Raw genomic sequence first — 24,270 nt, forward strand, 5'->3', positions numbered from 1 at the left:
TATCAATTGATGGACATTTGGGCTCTTTCCATGATTTGGCTATTATTGAAAGCACTGTTATAAACATTGGGGTACAAGTGCCCCTATGAATCAGCACTCCTGTATCTTTTGGATAAATTCCTAGTAGTGTTGTTGCTGAGTCATAGGGTAGTTGAGAGTTGATGGGGGAGGGAATGTGGGGGAGAGAGGAAAATGGGTGATGGGCATTGAGGAGGGCACTTGGGATGAGCACTGGGTGTTGTATGTAAGCGATAATCACAGGAATCTACTCCCGAAACCAAGAGCACACTGTATACAACACATGTTACCTGACCTGACAACAAATTATATTAAAAATAGAAAAATGCACAAACTACTCATCTAAATGTTAAAAAAAAGAAAATGAAGTTAAGAAAGCAATTCCATTTATAAAAGTATTAACAAATGCTAAGGAATAAATTTAACTAAGGAGGTACAAGACTTACACACTGAAAACTAAAAATATTGCTGAAAGACTCAAATATATGGAAAGACATCCTACATTTCATGGGTTTGAAGACAATATTGTTAATATGGCAATAATTACACAAAGTGATCTAGAGACTGAATGCAATCCCTAACTAAATCCTCATGGCTTTTTTTGAAGAAACAGAAAAGCTGATCCTAAAATTCATATGGAATTGCAAGGGGCCCCAAATAGCAAAGACAATCTTCAAAACAACAAAATTGAAAGGCTCATACTTCTTATTTCAAAACTACAAAATTACTGTAATCAAATCAGTGTGGTATATAGGGAAAGACCTATAGATTAGTGGAATACAACTAGGAGTCCAGAAATAAACCCATATATCTTTGGTTGATTAATTTTTGACAAAAGTGCCCAGACCATTAAATTAGGAAAGAACAGTCTCTTCAACAAATGATGCTGAGAAAACTGGATAGTCACATGCAAAAACACAAAAACAAAACAACAAAAAAAATTAAAAAATAAAAAAACGAAGTTGTACCCCTATCTTATACCATTTATAAAAATTAACTCAAAGTGGATCAGACACTTAAATTTAACACCCCAAAATATAAAACTCTTAATGTTTTGGGGCGCCTGGGTGGCTCAGTCGGTTGACCGTCCGACTTCAGCTCAGGTCACGATCTCGTGGTTTGTGGGTTTGAGCCCCGTGTCGAGCTCTGTGCTGACAGCTCAGAGCCTGGAGCCTGCTTAGGACTCTGTGTCTCCTTCTCTCTCTGCCCCTCCCCCACTTGTGCTCTATCTCTTTCTGTCTCTCAAAAGTAAATAAATGTAAAACTCTTAATGTTTATTTATTTTTGAGAGAGAGAGACAGAGACAGACAGAGTGCAAGCTAGGGAGGGGCAGAGAGAGAGGGAGACACAGAATCTGAAGCAGGCTCCAGGCCCTGAGCTGTCAGCACAGAGCCCAATGCAGGGCTCGAAATCATGAACTGTGAGATCACGACCTGAGCTGAAGTCAGATGCTTAACCGACTGAGCCACCCAGGCAGCCCCAAAATATAAAACTCTTAGAAGACAACACAGTAAGGGATAAACCTTCACGTTCATAGATTTGGTAATGATTTTTTAGATATGACACCAAAGGCATAAGCAACAACAATATGGATAAATTAGACTTTATCACAGTTAAAAGATTTTGTACATCAAAGAACACTTTCAAGAGACCCACAGCACAGAAGAAAATATTTGCAAATCACGTATCTGATAAGGGCCTGCTCTGCAGAATATATAAAGAATTCTTAAACACAATGAAAAAGACAACCCAATGTAAAAACTGACTTGAACAGACATTTTTCCAAAGAAAATATACAACTGACCAAAAAGCACAGAAAAGGATGCTCAACATCATTAGTTATTAGGGAAATGTAAATCAAAACCACAATGAGATACTACTCAGACCCAGTAGGACAGCTATAAAAGCAAACAAACCAAAAATGGAAGATAATTGTTGATGAGAATGTGATGAAATTGGAACCCTTATGTATTGCTGGTAGAAATGTAAAAGGTACAGCCACAGTGAAAAACAGTTTGGTGGTTCATCAAAAAGTTACCATGTGATCAGCAATCCAACCCCTCAGTATACAGTTGACCTTGAACAACATGGGTTTGAACTGTTCAGGTGCATTTACATGCAGATTTTTAAAATATAAATACATTTAGTATAAAATGTAATTTCTCATGATTTTCTTAGTAACATTCTCTACCTTACTTTATTGTTAAGAATACAGTATATAATACATTTAACATACAAAATATGTGTTAATTGACTATTCATGTTATCTGTAAGGCTTCTGGTCAACAGTTGGTTTGCTTAGTTAAATTTTTGGGGAATCAAAAATTATATGTGAATTTTCAGTTGTGCAGGGTGTTGATGTCTCTAACCTCTGCACTGGTTCAAGAGTCAACTATAAATCAAAAAGAATAAAAAGCAAATTTTCAAACGAAAACTTGGATACCAATGTTTATACCAGCAACTCTTCATAGTAGCCAAAGGTGGAAAAAATTCAAATGTTCTGAACTGATACATGGAAAAACAAAGGTAGTATAAATAGTGGAATCTTATTCATTCATAAAAAGGAATAAAGTACTGATACACACTACAACATGGATGAACCTTAAAAACATTATGCTAAGTGAAAGAAGCCAGACAACAAAAGGTCACATATTGTATGATTCCATTTATATGTAATTCCCAGAATACACAAATCCACAAAGTCAGAAAGCTGATTAGTGGTTGCCAGGGGCTGAAAGACGAGGGATAAGAAGTGATGAGTAGGGTTTTCCATGTGAGGTGATAAAAAATCTCTAGAACTAGATAATGGTGATGGCTGGACAATATTGTGAACACACTTAATGCCATTAAACCGTACACTTTAAAATAATTTAGGGGCGGGGCGCCTGGGTGGCGCAGTCGGTTAAGCGACCGACTTCAGCCAGGTCACGATCTCGCGGTCCGTGAGTTCGAGCCCCGCGTCAGGTTCTGGGCTGATGGCTCAGAGCCTGGAGCCTGTTTCCGATTCTGTGTCTCCCTCTCTCTCTGCCCCTCCCCCGTTCATGCTCTATCTCTCTCTGTCCCCAAAATAAATAAATGTTGGAAAAAAAAATTAAAAAAAAAATAAAATAAAATAATTTAGGGGCGCCTGGGTGGCTCAGTCAGTTAAGCATCCGACTTTTAATTTCAGCTCAGGTCATGATCTCATGGTTTCTGCGTTTGAGCCCCACGCCAGGCTCTGTGCTGACAGCACAGAGCCTGCTTGAGATTCTTTCTCTCTCTCTCTGCTCCTCCCTTCCTCTCTCTCAAAATAAATAAATAAAATTTTAAAAACCTATAATAAAATAAATAATTTAAAAGATAAATTGTATGTTATGTGTATTTTACCACAATTTAAAATATGTATTAAGGCCACCTGGGTGGCTCAGTCAGTTAAGTGTCTGGACTCGATTTCGACTCAGGTCTTGATCTCACAGCTTGTGGGATCAAGCCCCATGTAGAACTCAACACTGACAGCACAGCGCCTGCTTGGGATTCTCTCTCTCTCTCTTGCTCTCTGCCCTTCCCCCACACACGCTTTCCCTCTCTCTCAAAACAAATAAACTTTAAAAAATATGTGTTAAAAACTTAACAAAAACCAACAAAATTCCACAAAGTCACCACTGACACAGAGGAGAAATAATCCCACAGAGGAGAAATAATACAAGTGGTTATTTCACTGCCCATGAACTGCTTGATTTTTATTTGGTTCTTTGTTCCTAAATGCATTTCATTTAATCCTCGCAAGAAGCCAATTTATGGATATGGAAACTGAGATTTAGAACAACTAAGCAATTTACTCAAATCACACAGGTAGGCAAGAGAAGTGGAATCGAACCCATGTAGTCAACCTCCAAAAGCCAAGCTCTTACGCACTCTAAATGAATGTGGATTACTTTTGTATTATAGAAAATCGTATTTTTTAAAGTTTATTTATTTTGACAGAGACAGTGCGAGTTGGGGAGGGTCAGAAAGAGAGAGAGAGAGAGAGAGAGAGAGAGAAGGAGAGAGAATCCCAAGCAGGCTCCACACTGTTGGCACAGAGCCTGACACGGGGCTTGAACCTGCGAAACTGCGAGATCACAACCTGAGCAGAAACCAAGAGTCAGACTCTTAACCGACTGAGCCACCCAGGAGCCCCAAGAAAATCATGTTTTTAAAGTGTTTTAGCATACAACATGGTACACAGCAGGTATGCAACAAAACCATCTTTTACAGTTACAAAAAAAGAGACAATATGGGGATGGAGGAACATAATGAGAAAAAGAGTAGGTTCTATGAACATGATATTATACGACTTTGGACAGTTTATTTGACATTGCTGGGTTTCAGTTTATTTCTAAAAAGAGAGGACTGGACTATGTTATGTCTTACTTAACCTACCTGCCTTTGTTCTATGAATAAATTTTTAAGAACAGCTTTAAATGCCACCTAAAGGCTGATGACTCCCCAACTCCTACTCTAGGCCACTCCTGGTGTGTGTTTGTCAGAAAGAGATCTATTTTACCTTTATTCTTGAAAGGTATTTAGGTTCTATTCTAGAGCTTTAAAAAATCATTCAAATCGTCTTCTGGTTTCCACTCTTTTTATTGAGAAGTAAGTAAAAGTGCAGTCTCATTTTCCCTCTAAGATTTTGTTTGTAAGTTTTAGCAGTTTAACTATAAGGAAACAATGTTATTTTCATTTTTTTTTTTCTCTTGATTTGTGGAGTGTCTTGAATCTGTGGCATAGTGTTTTCCATGGTTTTGGAAAATTCCTAATTTTTATTAATTATTATGTATTAATTATGTTGTTACCTTAGTATGTATTAATTTTTAGTATTCAAATATTTCTTCCATCCTCCCTTTTACTTGCTCTCCTTTTAGGACTTTAATTAGATTGTACTGCCTTTGTAACTGACCCTCTCTTCTATATTTTTATTCTTTTTGTGTCTTTGTGCTTCATTCTGAGTATTTTCTAATGTTTATTCATTTTTGAGAGACAGAGCACAAGTGGAGGTGGGACAGAGAGAGGAGGAGACACAGAATCTGAAGCAGGCCCCAGGTCTGAGCTGTCAGCACAGAGCCTGAAGTGGGGCTTGAACTCATGAACTGTGATATCGTGACCTGAGCCGAAGTCCCACTGTTAACCCACTAAGCCACCCCAGCATCCCAATTCTGAGTATTTTCTACTGACAATATTTCATTTCATTCTTTCTCTCTTCAGCACTGTCTAGTCTATTAAACCCATTCACTCAAGTTTTATTTCAGTTATTTTATTTTTTGGTTCAAAATTTCCAGCTGGCTCTTTTCTAGTTTTCTAGTCAAGGTTTCAACCCTGACTCTTGGAACCCTGAGTTTCAAGAATGATTTAAAATATGTGATTTAAAATAAAATTAAAATTCAAAGTCAATCTGAGAACTCCATTATCTGGATTCCCTATATAGAATCATTAATACAATTGCTAGACTCCAAATAAATTTTCTGAAGTTTTAATTAAACATATAGGACCCTGTTACATATTTTCAACAAAACTTGAAAAGACCTGAAAACCTTGACTAGGTAGATGTGATTAAAAAAAAAAAAAAAAAAAAAAACAACCTAAAAATACTTTTTTTTTAAAAAATATTTTTAAGGTTTATTTATTTTTGAGAGAGAGACAGACAGTGTGTGAGCAGGGGAGAGGCAGAGGGAGACACAGAATCTGAAGCAGGCTCCAGGCTCTGAGCTGTCAGCACAGAGCCCGAGGCAGGGCTCAAACCCACGAACCGTAATATCATGACCTGAGCCAAAGTCGGACAGTTAACCTACTGAGCCACCCAGGTGCCCCCTTATAAATACTGTCTAACATTTTGAAACATTTTCATTTTTTTGTCAAATAAGTTAATATCTGTATTTTTGAAGCAATGCACCAACTACAAGAAAAAAATTTATTTGATATCACATCAAAGATGTATGCCAGTAACTCAGAAATTTTATATATTATCTACTGATGTTTTTTTACCCTAATTGGTGTCAAAATACTATACATACCATCAAGTTTTTCTTAAAACCTTGGCACATTGAGAATAGTTTTTGCTTAAACTCCAAATTCCAAAGCATTTAGCAATCCAAGTCACCCTTTGTTTTAGAAACACATAATTGCGATGTGTGTAAATTCTATTATCCCAGAAAAGAAAATGGCATAACCAAAATGGTATCTTCTGAGAGCTTTAGAATTTATCATATAATAGTCCTCTGTTGATAACATCGGACTCCAATATTTTCTCACAATTTATTCTTGATTATTGAAATTCAAATGTTTTTAAAAATGTTCAGTTCACAGAGTTCAGAATTTTATTTGCAAAACCTAAGTAGAATATTATCTTAATATAACTAAAATGTTTTGCCTAGTGAGTATAATCACGTATTTATCATTAGAAATTAATAACAAAACAAAAAGTACAAAGACTATCTTCTCTAAATTTAGAATCATATAGTTAGTATAAATTACTAAATTTTTGCTTAAATCAGTAACAACAAATTAGTATGTTCCCAGCAAATTTCAAAACTTAGACAACACAACGTTCTGAAATACAGAGAACTGCAATTTCTTTGGAGTCTCTCTAGTTTGACTTATGAATCTTATTCACTCAACTAACCTATATTCACAGAAATCCTAATTCAGTAATGACAAGCTCAAACAAACACCTTGCCCTCCCTTGCATATGTTCCATTAAATCAAGGCCACATTCATACATAGATGAAAATAATACATTTATCCTGTATCGGCTATTTATAATACATGTGCATTTTGAAAATGAAGACAAATTCTGCACCGGGTTAATCTAGTCTGGCATAATAAAATTAAATACAAAAAGCTTGTTTCTATTTTAAATCACATTCTACAGGGGCGCCTGGGTGGCGCAGTCGGTTAAGCGTCCGACTTCAGCCAGATCACGATCTCGCGGTCCGTGAGTTCGAGCCCCGCGTCAGGCTCTGGGCTGATGGCTCAGAGCCTGGAGCCTGTTTCCGAATCTGTGTCTCCCTCTCTCTCTGCCCCTCCCCCGTTCATGCTCTGTCTCTCTCTGTCCCAAAAATAAATAAACGTTGAAAAAAAAATTTTTTTAAATCACATTCTACAGTACCATTCTTTTCTCCCCTGAGGAGTTTTCAAAATAGTTTGCAAAATCTGACATTACCAAAAACCTGCTAACTTTTTATAAGCAGGGGTTATTATGTACAAACTTTATATTTGCAGAAACATGCTGCATTTTGTTTTAAATTATAAATTAACACTGAAAGCATAACCTGTAAGACTATTCAAGGCCAATAATATACTTAATATACTAGAATTTTACAATCTTTTATTATATAAATGGTAAAAAATAAGAGGAACAGAATTTCTGATGCTAAATGGTTCACTCTGAATCACACCACCACTAATACACTATTTCAAATTACCACATTTTCCTTCATTCTTTACCCATATACCAGTATATGCAGAACTTTGTGGTCTCTTTTCCATTTATTAATACAGAAATTTTCCATATTGCTAAACAACTCACAGAATTATAATTTTAGAGATTATCTAATATTCCATATAGTTGATACATCATTTCTTTATGAGCCCTTTATTTCATTATAGAATAGTATAAATAAATAATGCTACAAAACACATCTTCAAGGGGTGTCTGGATAGTTCAGTTGGTGAGAGTCTGACTCTTGATTTCAGCTCAGGTCATGATTCCAGGATCAGGGATTGAGCCCCACGTCAGGCTCCACACTGAGCATGGAGCCTGCTTAAAATGTTCTCTCTCTGTCTCTCTCTCTCAGGGTGCCTAGCTGTTTCAGTTGGTTAAGCATCCAACTCTCGATTTTAGTTCCGGTCATGATTTCATAGTTTGTGAGTTTGAGCCGCACATCAGGCTCTGTGTTGACGGTGTGGAGCCTGCTTGAGGTTCTCTCTCTCTCTCCCTCTCTCTCTCTCTGCCCACCCCTGCTCTTCCTCTCTCTCTCAAAAAATAAATAAATAAAAACTGAAAAAAATGCATTAAAAAAATTCTTTCTCCCTCTGCTCCCTCCCTTGCTCGTTCTCTCTCTCTCAAAACAAAAACAAAACATATCTTCAATGTATCCATGTAACGTTTTCACCTTTTAAAAATTATCTCTTTGAACAGACTCTTAACTATAGAGAACAAACATGGTTACCAGAGGGGAGGTGGGTGGGGGATGGAAAATAGGTGATGGGGATTAAGGAGTGCACCTGTTGTAATGAGTACCAGGTGATGTATGGAAGTGTTGAATCATTCACTATATTGTACACTTGAAACTAATATTACACTATATGTTAACTAAATAGAATTTAAATAAAAACTTAAAAAGAATAACCTCTTTGTACAGAGAAGAGATGGGTAGTTGGCAAAGGTAGAGGGAGGGGGGTGGGCAAAATGGGTGAAGGAAGTCAAAAGGCACAAACTTACAGTTATAAAATAAGTCCTGAGGATGTAATGTACAGCATGGTGACCATAGTTAATAATTCTGCATTGTATATTTGCAAGTTGCTGAGAGAGTAAATTTTAAAAGTTCTCATCACAGGGGGAAAAAATGTGTAACTATGTGTGGTGATGGATGTTAACTAGACTTATTATGATAATCATTTCACAATATATGCATATATCAAATCATTAAGTTGTACACCTAAAACTAACATGTTATATGTCAATCATATCTAATTGAAAAACACTTACCTCTTTGAAAAATTTCTAACAGTAGTATGCTATCACAAAGGATTATTCTGGATATTTTTACATATTTTAATTTTTTATAAGAAAAAATGTCAAAATAAAACTAGGTGAATAGTATATGAATCAGCATGTACTCATCATCCAACGTTAACAATGATCAATTCATGGTCAATCCTATTTTATCTACTTCCTTACCTGCTCAGCTCCACCCTCTAGAATTATTTTATAGCAAATCCCATATATCTGAGTTTCATACATAAATATTTCAGCATATATCTCTAAAGATAAGAGTTCTTTAAAAAAATAAACACAATACTATTATCATATTTAAAATATGAGTAATTTCAAATATCAAATATAGCATAAGGTAAAATTTTCTTGATTATCTCAAATAGTCACACACATTTTTACAATTTATTCATTTTCATTAGAACCCATATAAGGTCCACATATTGCAACTGGGTGCTATGTATCAAGTTTGATTTAATGTAAGTTTTTCCTCTCTCCCTCTCCATTTATCTTCTATGTATTTATCAAAGAAATTACATGATTTGTCCTATAGAGTTTCCCATAATCTGGATTTTGATGATTGCATCTTTATGGTGGTTTTAAAATGTTTCTATATCCCCTGTTTCCTACAAATTGGTAGTTAGATCTAGAGGCTTGATTAGATTGAAGATTGATGGGTTTTTTGTTTGCTTGCTTGGCAAGAGTACCTCCCAAGTGGTGCTGTGAACTAAGTCTGCTGGTCTCTTGTGATGCCACAATGATTACCGCTATTATCATTATTCTTCTTTATTAGATTATTACCATTTTGCAATCCCTATTATTCTGTTTTCACATATTAGCTGGGACTTTTATAAAAAGAAACTTATACAGAACTAATTGGTTACCTAAGGTAACCTCTTCACGGGGAAAAGGCAGGATGAATTTGCTTATTTGCCAATTTTTGAAATAAGTTGATTCCCTAACAGCCTCTAAAGGTGACCGATGAGGGTTTTATTTTCACTTATGTGTTCATGGAATTCAGAATATTTGATGTGATTTTTAATTCATCACAGCTATTGTTCTTATCGATGATCAAATTTTTCCATCTTTGACCAATCAGAACTTCTTTGATTTGGCTTTCCAGTCCTTTTTATATAATTCAGTAATCTTGGATAGTCTGTTTGTGTTCTGGTATAACAAGATGCTCCAGGCTATTTTATACGTTTCCTTCCCAGATCTCGAATTAGCCATTTCTCTAAGGAATCCTGGAATTCTTTTAATGGGGAGTGATATTTAGAGACCACAACCTGGTGGTAGCTGTGCTCACTGCCACTATGTGGTTATAGCTTTGTAGGTCTTCCTATGTAGTTATGTCTCCAGTGTGAGAACAGTTATGTTCAATTTGCCTTGAATGCAGGGGGAATTATATTTCCATATTTAACTTTGTTTTATAATTATGTAAAACATTTATATGATTTCTAAATCAAATCTACAGAATTAAGTATACTCAGAGATGCTTCGCTTTAATGCCTGTCCTTGTTTCTGCTCTGTTCCTTTATCTATAGCTAACTTCTTTAGGTTTGATTTATCGTTCCTCTTTTTTAAAACAATATAAACAAATACCTTTATACATATTCTTAAAATTTTTTTTAATGTTTGTTTATTTTTGAAGGAGAGACACAGAGCGTGAGAGGGGGAGGGGCAGAGAGAGAAGGAGAAACAGAATCCGAAGCAGGCTCCAGGCTCTGAGCTGTCAGCACAGAGCTGGACGCGGGGCTCGAACCCACGAGGCTGTGAGATCATAACCTCAGCCAAAGTCAGACACTTAACCAACTGAGCCACCCAGGCGCCCTACCTTGTTTTTTCACCTAAACAATATACCCTGGAGAGAGATTTCCTCAATCCTTTCAGATAGTTATATAGTACTTCACTAGCTATACCCATAGTTAATTCAACCATTCCCCTGTTAATGAACAGCTGGGATGTTCCTAGCCTTTTGCCATCATACACAGTGAAGACTTTTAAATATATTGTCAAGTTATTTTATATAAGGGCTATGAAAATTTACACTGTAGCTATCAATTACTACATGAAATAATTTACCATAATTTCAAATATCAACAAAAGTAACTTCTTGCTTGCAAAAGAGTTACAAATGGCATTGCTGTATACGCATTCCCTGATTATTAGGGAGACTGGATTGTATAAGAGAATCAGAATCCCCCAGGCTGAGTTCAGTGCCTCTTTCTGTGCTCCCTGAGCATTTCAGGTACACGTGTTGAACCACCACTTCTGTATGTTCAGACTGTTCACGAGGGTACTATATCTAGAAGGACATCCTCCACATCACAGACATTGCAAATTTCTATTTATTATGACAATTTTCTTACAGATGGAAGCCAAGTATCTTGAAGAAGGAACGCCTATTGCTAATTTGCCCAAAGGTAGTGTATGAGCTAGTATGGTCCTATGCACCTGGTCTATAATACTTATTTCACAGGATTTCACCTAACCCTATTTAATCTCAGCAACCTAAGTGCTGATAGAGCACTCAGCACAAAGAAGGCACACTAAACGCTTACTTTACATTTCAAAAGGTAAATGAATATATGAATAAACTGAGAATTTTACATTCATTTCAAATGAAGAACTTTGTTCATGTACTATTCTCATATTAATTCCAGTCATTTCTCAGACACTTTTCCTAGATTCCACACCACTTTTTTTTACTCATTCTTTCTATCCACTGTCTTAAGTCTTACTCTTCCATCATCTCTAACCCTGACTCTTCAATCTCCTTTCCTGCACACTTTGTGCTCCATCAATCTCCAATTTTTCTTCATGTCTACAATCTCTTCTTTTTGATTAATGTTAATTGGGTGAATATTTTCCAGAATGTATTTACAGATACAAAAATAATTTTTTTTAAAGTGGGCTTCACACCCAGTGTGGAGCCCAATGCAGGGCTTGAACCCACAATGCTAAGATCAAGACCTGAGCTGAGATCAAAAGTTAGACACTTAACTGACTGAGCCACCCAGATGCCCCTTACAGATAAGAAAACAATTTTTTAGAATGATCTTTTGTTAATGCTTCTTGAAGGTGTTAAGTACTTGGTTACAGGTTACACATATATATAAATATGTATATATATGTGTATATATATATATATATATATATACACATATATATACATATATATATATATATTCATATATTTCTCAAGAAATACTTCAACTGAAAGGAAAATGCTTTAGGTGTTATATTCTTAATTTAAGGGAAGAACATGTTCTATCTCTGACATAAATCTGTGACTGCAATGAGTCAGAAAAAATTACATGTGGGTGTTTATGCTTTACTTGTTTATATTCTATTTTTCTACATTAAAATTAAGAGCCATAAAGGTAGGGACCATTTGTATGTTGCGTATTGCTATGTGCCTAGCACCTAGGAAAATGCCTGGCATATAGTAAATGCTATTAAATTGTTATTCATGACAAGAACTATACTAGATACTTTATATTATGTTCTCTCTCTCCTCTCTCTGCCCCTCCTCCCACTCACGTTCTCTCTCTTTCAAAATAAATAAATAAATATTAAAAAAAAAAAAGAATATAGGACACCTGGGTGGCTCAGTCAGTTAAGTTAAGCTCTTGGTTTTGGATCAGGTCATGATCTCATGGTTTGTGGGTTCAGCCCAGCATCAGCTCCGTGCTGACAGTGCAGAGCCTGCTTGGGATTCCCTCTCACTCTCTCTCTGCCCCTCCCCTGCTCACTCTCTCTGTCTCTCTCAAAAATAAATAAATAAATAAATAAATAAATAAATAAATAATTAAAAAATTAAAAAAAAAAAAATAAGGATCATAGGATTCGATAATCCAGGGCAACAACAGTTGGTATGAAAATGGTAAAACGAGGCCTACCAGAGTATAAGCTCTGAATATAATCATCATGTACCCTTCTTACTTACTCAGTTCTATGAAGCTGGAGAAGTCATATACCTCTCTGAGCCTTAGTTCTTCCATGTGTAAAATGGGTATAAAAATGTCTTCTCAATCTACCTCACAGTGTTATCATAAGGCTCAGAGAACAACAAATATATGAAAATATAACAAAATATTAGTAGAATAAGAACAAATAACTATTCAGGGGAAACATTACACATTACACATTAAAGAGGTCTTGCTCACTAAGAATTAAAAAAAAGCTGTCTCCAAGTTCCTAAATATTCTATTATTTATATTATTCAAACTTAGTTTCATATTTCCACTTCCAACAAGGAGAAAGTAGTTATATTCCTTCAATTACTTCTTCTCTTCCAACAAAATAAAGAAGTTAGTTTACTAACTGAAGATTTCAACTCATTAATTAAACCACAAACTCTATGTATCACTACGTGGCCATGAATAATGGATTTTTATGATACATAAGCACCCTTTTAACTATTTATTTTTCATATTAAGGTAGCAGTAAGATAGGCAGGAGTCCAGATGCAATAGCCCAAATTAAAAAAATAAAACAAGTTCAGTTCAAATGGCTGAATGTCTGAGAATTTTTATTTTATAAGTTAAAATATTCAATGTCTTGAATAATAATTATAACAATCCAATAAATCCCTAGCCCTCATCTTCCAAATCTGCAGTATGAGAGCAATCTGGCTATGACATCTATCATTCTACTGGTGCCAGGGTTAACTTAATTGCTGTAGCTGGTTAAGTGAGTGTTCTCTTCCTCATTCACCATTCCCTGTTCACTGCCCCCTACATAGCCCCCACCAAAAAACTGCAGACTCAATTTTAGAGGCATAAATAGGTTTATGTCTTAGTGGAAAACCTTTTACTCTTCATTTTTAATCATTATCACTGGTCTGCAGTGGAACAAGTAGGTCATCTGTGGGCTGCAGAAAGTTTTATCTGGCCTTTAAGTGTATATATATTTTAAAATATACTTGAAGGGGTGCCTGGGTGGCTCAGTTGGTTGAGCATCCAACTCTTGATATGGGCTCAGATATAAATAAATAAAACAAAAAAATAAAATATACCTTGACCTCTAGAAAATACAAAATGAATAAACTGTGTGAAATTTTAATTTCTACACATTATGAGGATTTTACCTACAGACACTGTTGATTTAAAACGAGAAGTATTGGGGCGCCTGGGTGGCGCAGTCGGTTAAGCGTCCGACTTCAGCCAGGTCACGATCTCGCGGTCCGTGAGTACGAGCCCCGCGTCAGGCTCTGGGCTGATGGCTCGGAGCCTGGAGCCTGTTTCCGATTCTGTGTCTCCCTCTCTCTCTGCCCCTCCCCCGTTCATGCTCTCTCTCTGTCCCAAAAATAAATAAACGTGGAAAAAAAAAAAAAACGAGAAGTATTGCAAGTATTAAAAGAGCTAGAGCCACGGGGGTGGCTTGGTTGGTAAAGCATCTAACTGTGGATTTTGGCTCAGATCATGATCTCAGTTTGTAAATTTGAGCCCCATGTCTGGCTCTATACTAACAGCATGGAGCCTGCTTGGGATGATCTCTCTCTCTCTCTCTCTCTCTCCCTCCCTCCCTCTCTCCCTCCCTCCTTCCCCCCCCCCCCCCCGCCCACCCCGTTCCCTGCTCATGTCTATCTCTAAAAAAATAAATAAACTTAAAAAAAAGAAACAAAATAAAAGAGCTAAGGAATATCTGAATTTCATAAGTATCATAAATGTAGAGCCCTATTCCAGAGTTTCTGGGAGATTTATCATCTAAGAAGGAACAAGAAGCAGGGTATGCTTCAGTACACCTGGAAACTACTATCTTCACAGTTTCTCTCTATTCTTTTCTCTGGGATGTTTTTTAAAAAGTTGTAAAATAAGTGATATATAACCAGTATTGCTTACAAAATCTAGTAAACACCATATACAAATAGCTCTAAACAGAATTCTCTTTTAAGACTAAACTGACAAATCTTAATTTTAATCTCTGTACATTTAGCATTATAGAAATTATGTTCTTCAAGTACACACAAAAATTTAACTAAGAAGAAATTTTCAATTCAAGCTACAGAACTTGTTTCATTACATATACATAGCACTGAGTAGGTCAAGAAAACAAGTTACACAATCAGCTGTGATACTTCAGATTCAGAATCTTCATATAAATTAGATCACAGTTGTTATTTAGTCCATAAAAGAAAATGCAGAAGTCAACTCAAGACATAATGTGCAGTTAAGCTGGTGTATAATATGTAATATTAGGAGCATATAATATCTAAAAGTGGATTTTTGAGAGTTATCATTTAATCACAAAAGGCCATGTTGAAGCTATGAACAAATCACAAAACCAGGAGTATTTTAGTTCCTTATTCATTTCACTTATAGCTAAAGATCTACAAACTATGATCAAATGCTGAACTCCCATTTACTTTTTATAGTTCATAACTTATTTTTTCCCCAAATGCTTTTTTAAAAAAAGTTTTCATTTAAATTCCAGTTAGTTAATACACGTTGTTAATGTTACTTTCAGGTGTATAATACGGTGATCCAACACTTACATACACCTGTTGTCATCACAACACGTGCTCTCCTTAATCTCCATCACCTGTTTCACCCATCCCCCTGTCCACCTCCCCTCTGGTAAACCATCAATTTGTGCTCTACAGTTAAGAATCTAAAATGAAATAACTCTTAAAAACAAGTACTATGTAAACTGCCTCTTTACCTTCATGACATCTCTATATGACCGGATGGCTGAGACTTTTCTCTTTTCATCTTCTTCATCTTCCAGGCCTTCATCCGCAGCCTCATAGCCCTCATCATTGCTGCCATCAGCTTCAACCGTGTTGGCCATGTGATCAATGAGCTGCTCTAGGGGTGGGCTTAACTCCCTTTCTTCATTCTCCTTCAAACCATAGTCCAGTGCTTTATAAATAACAATTCCCAAAGATTCAATAACCTAGGGACATTAAAGAAAGGTGATTAATAAAGATGACTAAATAGCTTTATAGAACTAACTGTAAGGCATAAAATATTTAGTATGACACTTAAGCTAAGTATAATCTATTCCACTGCAGAAACAGGTAATAAATTAGATTTGAGGAGATAGGTAAGTCTCACCTATACATTAAAAAAAAAAATCCCAGATGGAAATTTTTGTGTGACTTCTTCAATCCAGTATATACAATACATGAACTCTTTTTGTTTTCTTAGATTTATACTATAAACTAAAATCTGTATTATCCATTCATATAAAATACTAACCAGGTGGATTATCCACATTTCCAAAAGATATTTCTGAGAACAGACAGAGCTATCAAAGCACATATTCTTTCAGAACTTTTACACTGGTGTTTATCAATGTCTATTTCACAGACACCCCAGGAATGTGAGAGACTGCAAACTCAATTATTAGTAGCAGCTAACTTAAGTTTAAACAAACAAATCTACTCATAACCATATAAACACTGTCCAGTGAGTTACATTTAATTATTGAAAACACACAGCTCTCAAATGATACAAGTAAGTGAGAGACTTTTTCAAACTCTGATTTCAATGTAATGCATAGATAATCCTCCCTATCCTGTCACCTCCACCAATATTACCTCTGAAAATATAAATACGAATTTAGGAACACTGGGTATGTATCACTGCCTAATATAACCCTGATAAATGCTCCAGACTTGTGTTAATATAGGGAATTCTACGTTATTCCTCAATAGAGCCTTTCTTTTCTGCTTAGAAAGATCACATATAAACAATTCTTCTCTATCTAAAACCTTTGGCACCCAGCAAAGGCAGTCATAAGAGGGAAGTAATATAGCAATCCAGGCCTTCCTAAAGAAGGAAGAAAGGTCACAGATACACAACCCAACCTTACACTTTAAAGAGCTGGAAAAAGAACAGTAAGTAAAACCCAAAACCAGCAGAAGACAGGAAATAATAAAGATTAGAGCAGAAATCAATGTTATTGAAACCAAACAAACAGAACAGACCAATGAAACCAGGAGCTGGTTCTCTGAAAAAATTAACAAAATGGATAAACCCCTAGGCCAGTTTGATTAAAAAGAAAAAGGAAAGAACCCAAATAAATAACATCAAGAATGAAAGAGGAGAGACCACAACCAACACAGCAGAAATACAAACAATAATAAGAGAATATTATGAGCAATTATATGCCAATAAAATGGGCAATCTGGAAGAAATGGACAAATTCCTAAAAACATATAAACTACCAAAACTGAAACAGGAAGAAATAGGAAATTTGAACAGACCCATAACCAGTAAAGAAATCAAATTAGTAATCAAAAATCTCCCAAAAAACAAGAGTCCAGGGCCAGATGGCTTCCCAGGGGAATTCTACCAAACATTTAAAGAAGAGTTAACACCTATTCTCTTGAAGCTCTTCCAAAAAATAGAAATGGAAGGAAAACCTCCAAACTGTTTCTATGAAGCCAGCATTACCTAGATTCCAAAACCAGGCAGAGACTCCACTAAAAAGGAGAACTACAGACCAATTTCCCTGATGAACATGGATGCAAAACAACAAGATACTAGCCAACTGGATCCAACAATACATTAAAAACTTATTCACCACAAGCAAGTGGGATTTATACCTGGGATGCAGGGCTGGTTCAATAACTGCAAAACAATAAATGTGAAATATCACATCAATAAAACAAAGGACAAGACCACATGATCCTCTCCACAGATGCAGAGACAGCATTTGACAAAACATAGCATCCTTTCTTGATAAAAACCCTCAAGAAAGTAGGGGATGGAAAGATCATACCTCAAGATCCATAAAAGCCCTATATGAAAGACCTACCCCTAATATCCTCAATGGGGAAAAACTGAGAGCTTTCCCCCTAAGGTCAGGAACAAGACAGGGGTGTCCACTCTCACCACTGTTATTCAACATAGTATTGGAAGTCTTAGCCTCAGCAATCAGACAACACAAAGAAATAAAAGGCATCCAAATCAGCAAGGAGGAGGTCAAACTTTCACTCTTCGCAGATGACACGATACTCTATATGGAAAATCCAAAAGATTCCACCAAAAAACAGCTAGAACTGATCCATGAGTTCAACAAAGTTGCAGGATATAAAATCAATGCACAGAAATCGGTTGCACTCATATACACCAATAATGAAGCAACAGACAGAGAAATCAAGGAATCGATCCCAATTACAATTGCACCAAAAAACCATAAAATACCTAGGGATAAATCTAGCCAAAGAGGTGAAAAATCTATACAATGCCGTTTTTTTAAAATATATTTTTTTAAATGCTTATTTCTGAGACAGAGAGAGACAGAGCATGAGTGGGGGAGGGGCAGAGAGCGAGGGGGACACAGAATCTGAAGCAGGCCCCAGGCTCTGAGCCGTCAGCACAGAGCTCAACACGGGGCTCGAATTCACAAACCATGAGATCATGACCTGAGCCGAAGTCAGTCGCCCAACTGACTGAGCCACCCAGGAGCACCACAATGCTGTTTTTTTTTTTTTTTTAATTTATTTATGTGGTATCAAAGAAAAAGAAAAGTCAGAAGTTTTAAAGATAAGTTAAGCACAATAGAGCCATCGTCATCATATACTCTCCAGCCCTTAAAAGCATTGAGGCATTCACTCAAAAAAATCTCTACGAAATTTGAAATCTACCTTATCAACTGAAATAATATTTTCTCAACACAAGTTTCAAAATGTATATAAGGCTTAATTTCTCAACTTCTAGTTTTTAACCAATACTTTTTTTTTTTTTTACTGTTTCCCACTGAAAATACAGAATATTTTCATCCATTTGTATTGTGTGACTTGGAACTCTACTCCCTGTTTTCAAAGTTAAAGGGAAACAAAAGCAAAAATAATCAGGACCACATCAAAATAAAGATTTTGCAGCCTAAAGGAAACAATCAACGAAACAAAAAGATAACCCACTAAATAGGAGAAGATACTTGCAAATGACATATCCAGTAAGGGGTTAATCCAAAACATGTAAAGAGCTTATACAACTCAACATCAGAACAACAGCAACAACAACAAAAACCCCAATCCAATCAAAAAATGAACAGACGACCTAAATAGACATTTTCCCAAAGAAGACACAGAGATGGCCAATAGAAACATGAAAATATGCTCAATATCACTAATCATCAGGGAAATTCAAATCAAACCCACAATGAGATACCATCTCACACCTGTCAGACTGACTAAAATAAAAAAGACAATAACAAGTGTTGGCAAGGATATGGAGAAAAAGGAACCCTCATACACACAATTGGTAGAATGTAAATTAGTATACCCACTATAGAAAACAGTATGAGAGTTCATCAAAAAATTAAAAATAGAGTTATTACACAATCTAGTCATTCCACTACTGCATATTTTCCCAAAGAAAACAAAAACACTTATTTGAAAAGATATATGTATCCTTATGTTTATTGCAGAGTTATTTACAATAGCCAAGATATGGAAGCAACCACTGACAAATGGATAAGGAAGATGTGGTATGTATATACACATACATACACACACATACATACACACACACACACACACACACACACACACACACACACATATAAACAGAATATTACAAAGCCATAAAAAAGGAAGCAATCTTGCCACTGCAACTACATGGATGGACCTAGAGGGTTATTATGCTATGTGAAATAAATCAGACTGAGAAAGACAAATGCCATATGATTTCACTTATATGTGCAATCTAAAAACAAAACAAAACAAAACAAATGAATAAACACACAAAAAGCAGAATCAGACCTGTACATACAAAGAACAAATTCGTGGCTGCCAGAGGGGAGGGAGCTGGTGGTGGGCAAAATAGGTGAAGGGGAATGGGACATAAAGGCTTCTAATTAAGGAATGAATAAGTCACATAAAAGGTACAGCATAAGGAATATAGTCATTGATATTGTAACAGTGTTGTGGTGAGCACAGCATAATGTATATACCTGTCCAATCACTACTGTTGTACACCTGAAACTAATGTAACATTGTGTGTCAACTACCCTCAAATAAAAAAATTAATAATAAAAGACATAAAATTAACCATCACAAGTGTACCTCTTGTGATGGCACACATATACATCTCTTTAAGTCTCCTTAAAGTCCATTCTGCTATTCTATCAAGTCCACTGCTTCAGGATAGTGGGAAACATAGTAAGACCAGTGGATGCTGTGAGCAGGCCCACTGCTACACCTAATTTCCTATTTCATTCCTTGATCAGAAGTAATGCTGTGTGAATTACCATGATGGTGAGTAAGGCATTCTGTAGATCCAAGGATGATAAGTTTTGGCAGAAGCACTGTATGCCTAGGGAAGGCAAATCTACATCAAGAGTAAGTCACTCCTTGGCTAAAATGAACAAATCAGGAGACTATAGATGCTGGAGAGGATGTGGAGAAACGGGAACCCTCTTGCACTATTGGTGGGAATGCAAATTGGTGCAGCCACTCTGGAAAACAGTCTGGAGGTTCCTCAAAAAATTAAAAATAGATCTACTTTATGACCCAGCAATAGCACTGCTAGGAATTTACCCAAGGGATACAGGAGTGCTGATGCATAGGGGCACTTGTACCCCAATGTTTATAGCAGCACTCTCAACAATAGCCAAATTATGGAAAGAGCCTAAATGTCCATCAACTGATGAATGGATAAAGAAATTGTGGTTTATATACACAATGGAGTACTACATGGCAAGGAGAAAGAATGAAATCTGGCCTTTTGTAGCAACGTGGATGGAACTGGAGAGTGTTATGCTAAGTGAAATAAGCCATACAGAGAAAGACAGATACCATATGTTTTCACTCTTATGTGGATCCTATGAAACTTAACAGAAGACCATGGGGGAGGGGAAGGAAAAAAAATTAGAGGGAGGGAGCCAAACCATAAGAGACTCTTGACAACTGAGAATAACTGAGGGTTGATGGGGGGTGGGAGGGAGGGGAAAGTGGGTGATGGGCATTGAGGAGGGCACCTGTTGGGATGAGCACTGGGTGTTGTATGGAAACCAATTTGACAATAAATTTCATATTAAAAAAAAGAAATTAGGGTAAACATAAGGTTCCTGTTTTATTACTATTCAATAAAAGCTCTCTGTTGTACACTCTCTGAAAAAAAAAAAAAAGAGTAAGTCACTCTTCCAGTAAGAACAAAATGCTGCCCCTTCTATGATGGAAGAGATCCAATGTAATCAACCTGCCACCAGGGAGCTGGGTAACAGCTCTTGCCCAGGGTAACAGAGCCATATTGGGAATTTAGTATTGGTCTCTCCTTGCTGTTAGATTGGGCCCTAGGCAGTGGCTATAGCTAGGTGAACCCTGGTGAGTGGAAATCCATGTGGATGGCATAATCCCCATCCCCAGCCATGTTCACAAGACTACTGCAAGATGACAGAGTGGCTGGGAAAAGAGGCTGACTGGTATCCACAGAAAAGGTCATCCCATCGATTTGAATATTAATATCCTTCTCTGCTGAGGGCACTCTTTGGTAAGCATTCACATGGGACACAAATATCTTCCCATTTTTTGTCCAGAGAATCTAACCACATATCTCTTCCCCAGATTTCCTTGTCACCAATATTCCAATCATGTCCCTTCCAAGTAAAAGTACACAACTTGGGGCGCCTGGGTGGCTCAGTCGGTTAAGCAGCTGACTTCGGCTCAGGTCATGATCTCGCGGTCCGTGAGTTTGAGCCCCGCGTCGGGCTCTGTGCTGACAGCTCAGAGCCTGGAGCCTGTTTCAGATTCTGTGTCTCCCTCTCTCTGACCCTCCCCTGTTCATGCTCTGTCTCTCCCTGTCTCAAAAATAAATAAAACGTAAAAAAAAAAAAATTAAAAAAAAAAAGTACACAACCAAGTATACTGTTCAAAGTTCTGCCCACTGGGAGGATTTCCCTTCGACACTATCCTTCAGGGATATCCCTGAAAGGACATATATTGCTACAGCTGTCCACTTCCAGGTGGCACCTGCATATTATGCAGAACCATCTGTAAACCAGGCGCCAGTCTTCTTTTCTTCTGTCAACTGACTACAGAACTCCCCAGAAGGCAGACAGGTATAGGCTAGGAAGACAAGGGAGTGTAGCAGAAGTACATTCAGGCAGTGCTTTCAGGGCCTACTTGTGCCCCATCACATATACACCATTCCAAATGATGATGGAGTGCTGCTATACACACTCCTCATGACTTGAAGGGTCTGATAATACCCAGTTCATGACGGGAAACTCAGGTCACATAGTAACTTGGTGGCCCATGGTTAAGTGTTCAGTCTGTAGTATGGCCTAGTAGCAGACCAAGAGCTGTTTCTCAAATGGAGAATAGTTATGCACAAAGAGTAACAGGGCTTTACTCCAAAATCTTAAGGATCTACACGGCCATTTACCTACTGGAGCTTGCCAAAAGCTCCAAACAGCATCTATCTACTTGCCAATTCAAGCACCATTGGATTTGCTGGACCATATGGCCCAAGTGACAGAGCAGTTTGCATAGCAACAGGACTTGTTTCAGAGCCTTCTCTTGTTCTGGGTCCTACTCAAAACTAGCAATTTTATTTACCACAGTCATGGTAAAAGGTGTGTCTTCTAGGCAGACATTCCCAGGGTGAAAAGTAGGCTTTAAATAACAAACACAGTTTCTCATCTTACTATAATTCATCTCTTCAATGTAGTTTTTTTTTTTATTATCACTCATGTACACTGTTGTCCAACTGTACTGATTTCTTATTCTTTCCTTTGTATGCTTTTTATACTTTGTCTCTATGACATTTTTCAGTATTGTTCCTACCTTCTACATGGACTTTCTCCTGTACTTTTGTATGTCCAAATCCTATTCATTTTTCCATCTCCCTGCTCAAAGGAACCCTTCCATAATGACTTGCTAACCCTGATTAATAACTATCAGCTGTTATATCACATCACAGTCTCTATCCACTGTTCTTCCTTGATGAAAACAATCATTTTTCCCTTCAAAATCACCATGACATTGACTTGTACCTTTATGCAGTACATTTCACTTTTTAACTTGGATAACAGTTAATTATGTACATATCTTAATTCCCCAAAAAGATTAACCTCCTTGAAGGTAAAGTCCTCTATGATTCATCTTTATGTCTTTACATTATTTTATAAACAGCAAAGACTTAACAGTTAATGAGTGAATAAACCAAAATATAAATTCCTTCAACTCATATCTGTATGGTTGAAAGTTGGATATGGAATTTATGGACATAGGCAAAAATACCTGTCACTTTAATCTCTCTCATTTCAACAGACCCCTACAGTGGTGATCCAACCCTGAACAGCCTCTGAAACTTTCTAGCTAAAGCATAAATTATGTCTAACCTGGTTTAAATGTCCTAAATCTATTCATCTTTCCTGATTTAAATCTGAACCACAAAGTAATTCTATATTTAACCCAATCTCTTGGAAACATAGCATATATGGCTGGGCATGAGTAGTCTGACATGTACACCAGATGACTCACTACTACTACTTCTGGACTGAGGTAACTTTTAACCTTTTGCTAAAATATACACCCAGTTCTTCAGATAGTCTGCAGCTATGGAATAAGGGTGACCACAAGAACAATAATCAAAGCATAACTGTACCTAGACATACTAGCTTGCCTAGATATATACTTACTTGTACTAATTTTAGAAGTTCCTTTGCCAAAACCTTTGGAAATGTTAAGAAACCCAAGGGAAACAACAATGTCATTCCTTTGAATGACCAGTCTCCAGGCAGCTGGAAAATCATCCTTCATGTCCTGTCACATTGGCACTACACCCCAACCCCAGACGCTTCCAGAGACTCTAAAATGAGCAGGGAATTACAGCATAAAACCTTAAAGTTAAATGGAACAATTGAAGCACAATTGAAATCTGTGGTTTTTAAGCCTAATCAACTGATAAAGGGTGAAGGAAAGAAGGCATCAAATAAAACCACGTATTCCAAAATTTAAGGCTGCTACAACATTATGACTAATTACCTCTCAGCTAGTGATAGCTGGCTATAAAACCCTACAGCTCAGGGGTAAAGAGACACATGAATGGAACTGAGTGTTCTCTGGACTCCAGACCCAGCCATGCCATCACTGAGAGTAGCCTCACTATAGAACAACAGCATACCCACTAATGTCAATGCTTCATGGAAAGCACGCAGATTGGCGTAAGCCCACTGAGCCCACATACAGTCTTCCTCTTACCATGCTAACTCACTTCATCTGGCCCCTCTTCAACTTGACTTGCATTTCCTAAAAATATTTGAGTCCATATTTGTTTCCTTTACTAAAATATAAACTTCAGGGCACCTGGGTGGCCAAGTCAGTTGAGCATCCAACTTCGGCTCCAGCCATGATCTCACAGCTCATGAGTTTGAGCCCTGTATCAAGGTCGCTGCTGTCAGCACAGAGCTCGCTTCCCATCTTTTGTTCCCCTCTCTCTCTGCCCGTTCCCCACTTGTACTCTCTCTCAAAAACAAATAAATCTTAAAAAAAAAAAAAAAGAAAGAAACTCCTTTAGGACAGGGATCAAGTATGATTCTTCCTGTTATTTAGGACAGGG

General features: G+C 36.9%; 1 protein-coding gene across 6 annotated transcripts in view; it reads right to left on the reverse strand.

Annotated features, from left to right (window-relative positions):
• The window catches only part of SPIRE1 (spire type actin nucleation factor 1), a 203,493-nt gene that overhangs the window by 103,344 nt on the left and 75,879 nt on the right, over positions 1–24,270 (reverse strand). For all 6 annotated transcript variants that reach the window (XM_040479443.1, XM_040479444.1, XM_040479445.1 and 3 more), the window contains exon 3: positions 15,416–15,649. In XM_040479443.1, the coding sequence (XP_040335377.1) occupies positions 15,416–15,649 (234 nt within the window). The remainder of the gene's footprint in view (positions 1–15,415; positions 15,650–24,270) is intronic.

Source organism: Herpailurus yagouaroundi, unplaced genomic scaffold (assembly GCF_014898765.1).
Source record: "Herpailurus yagouaroundi ecotype Mexico unplaced genomic scaffold, PumYag 142, whole genome shotgun sequence".
Classification (NCBI taxonomy): domain Eukaryota; kingdom Metazoa; phylum Chordata; class Mammalia; order Carnivora; family Felidae; genus Herpailurus; species Herpailurus yagouaroundi.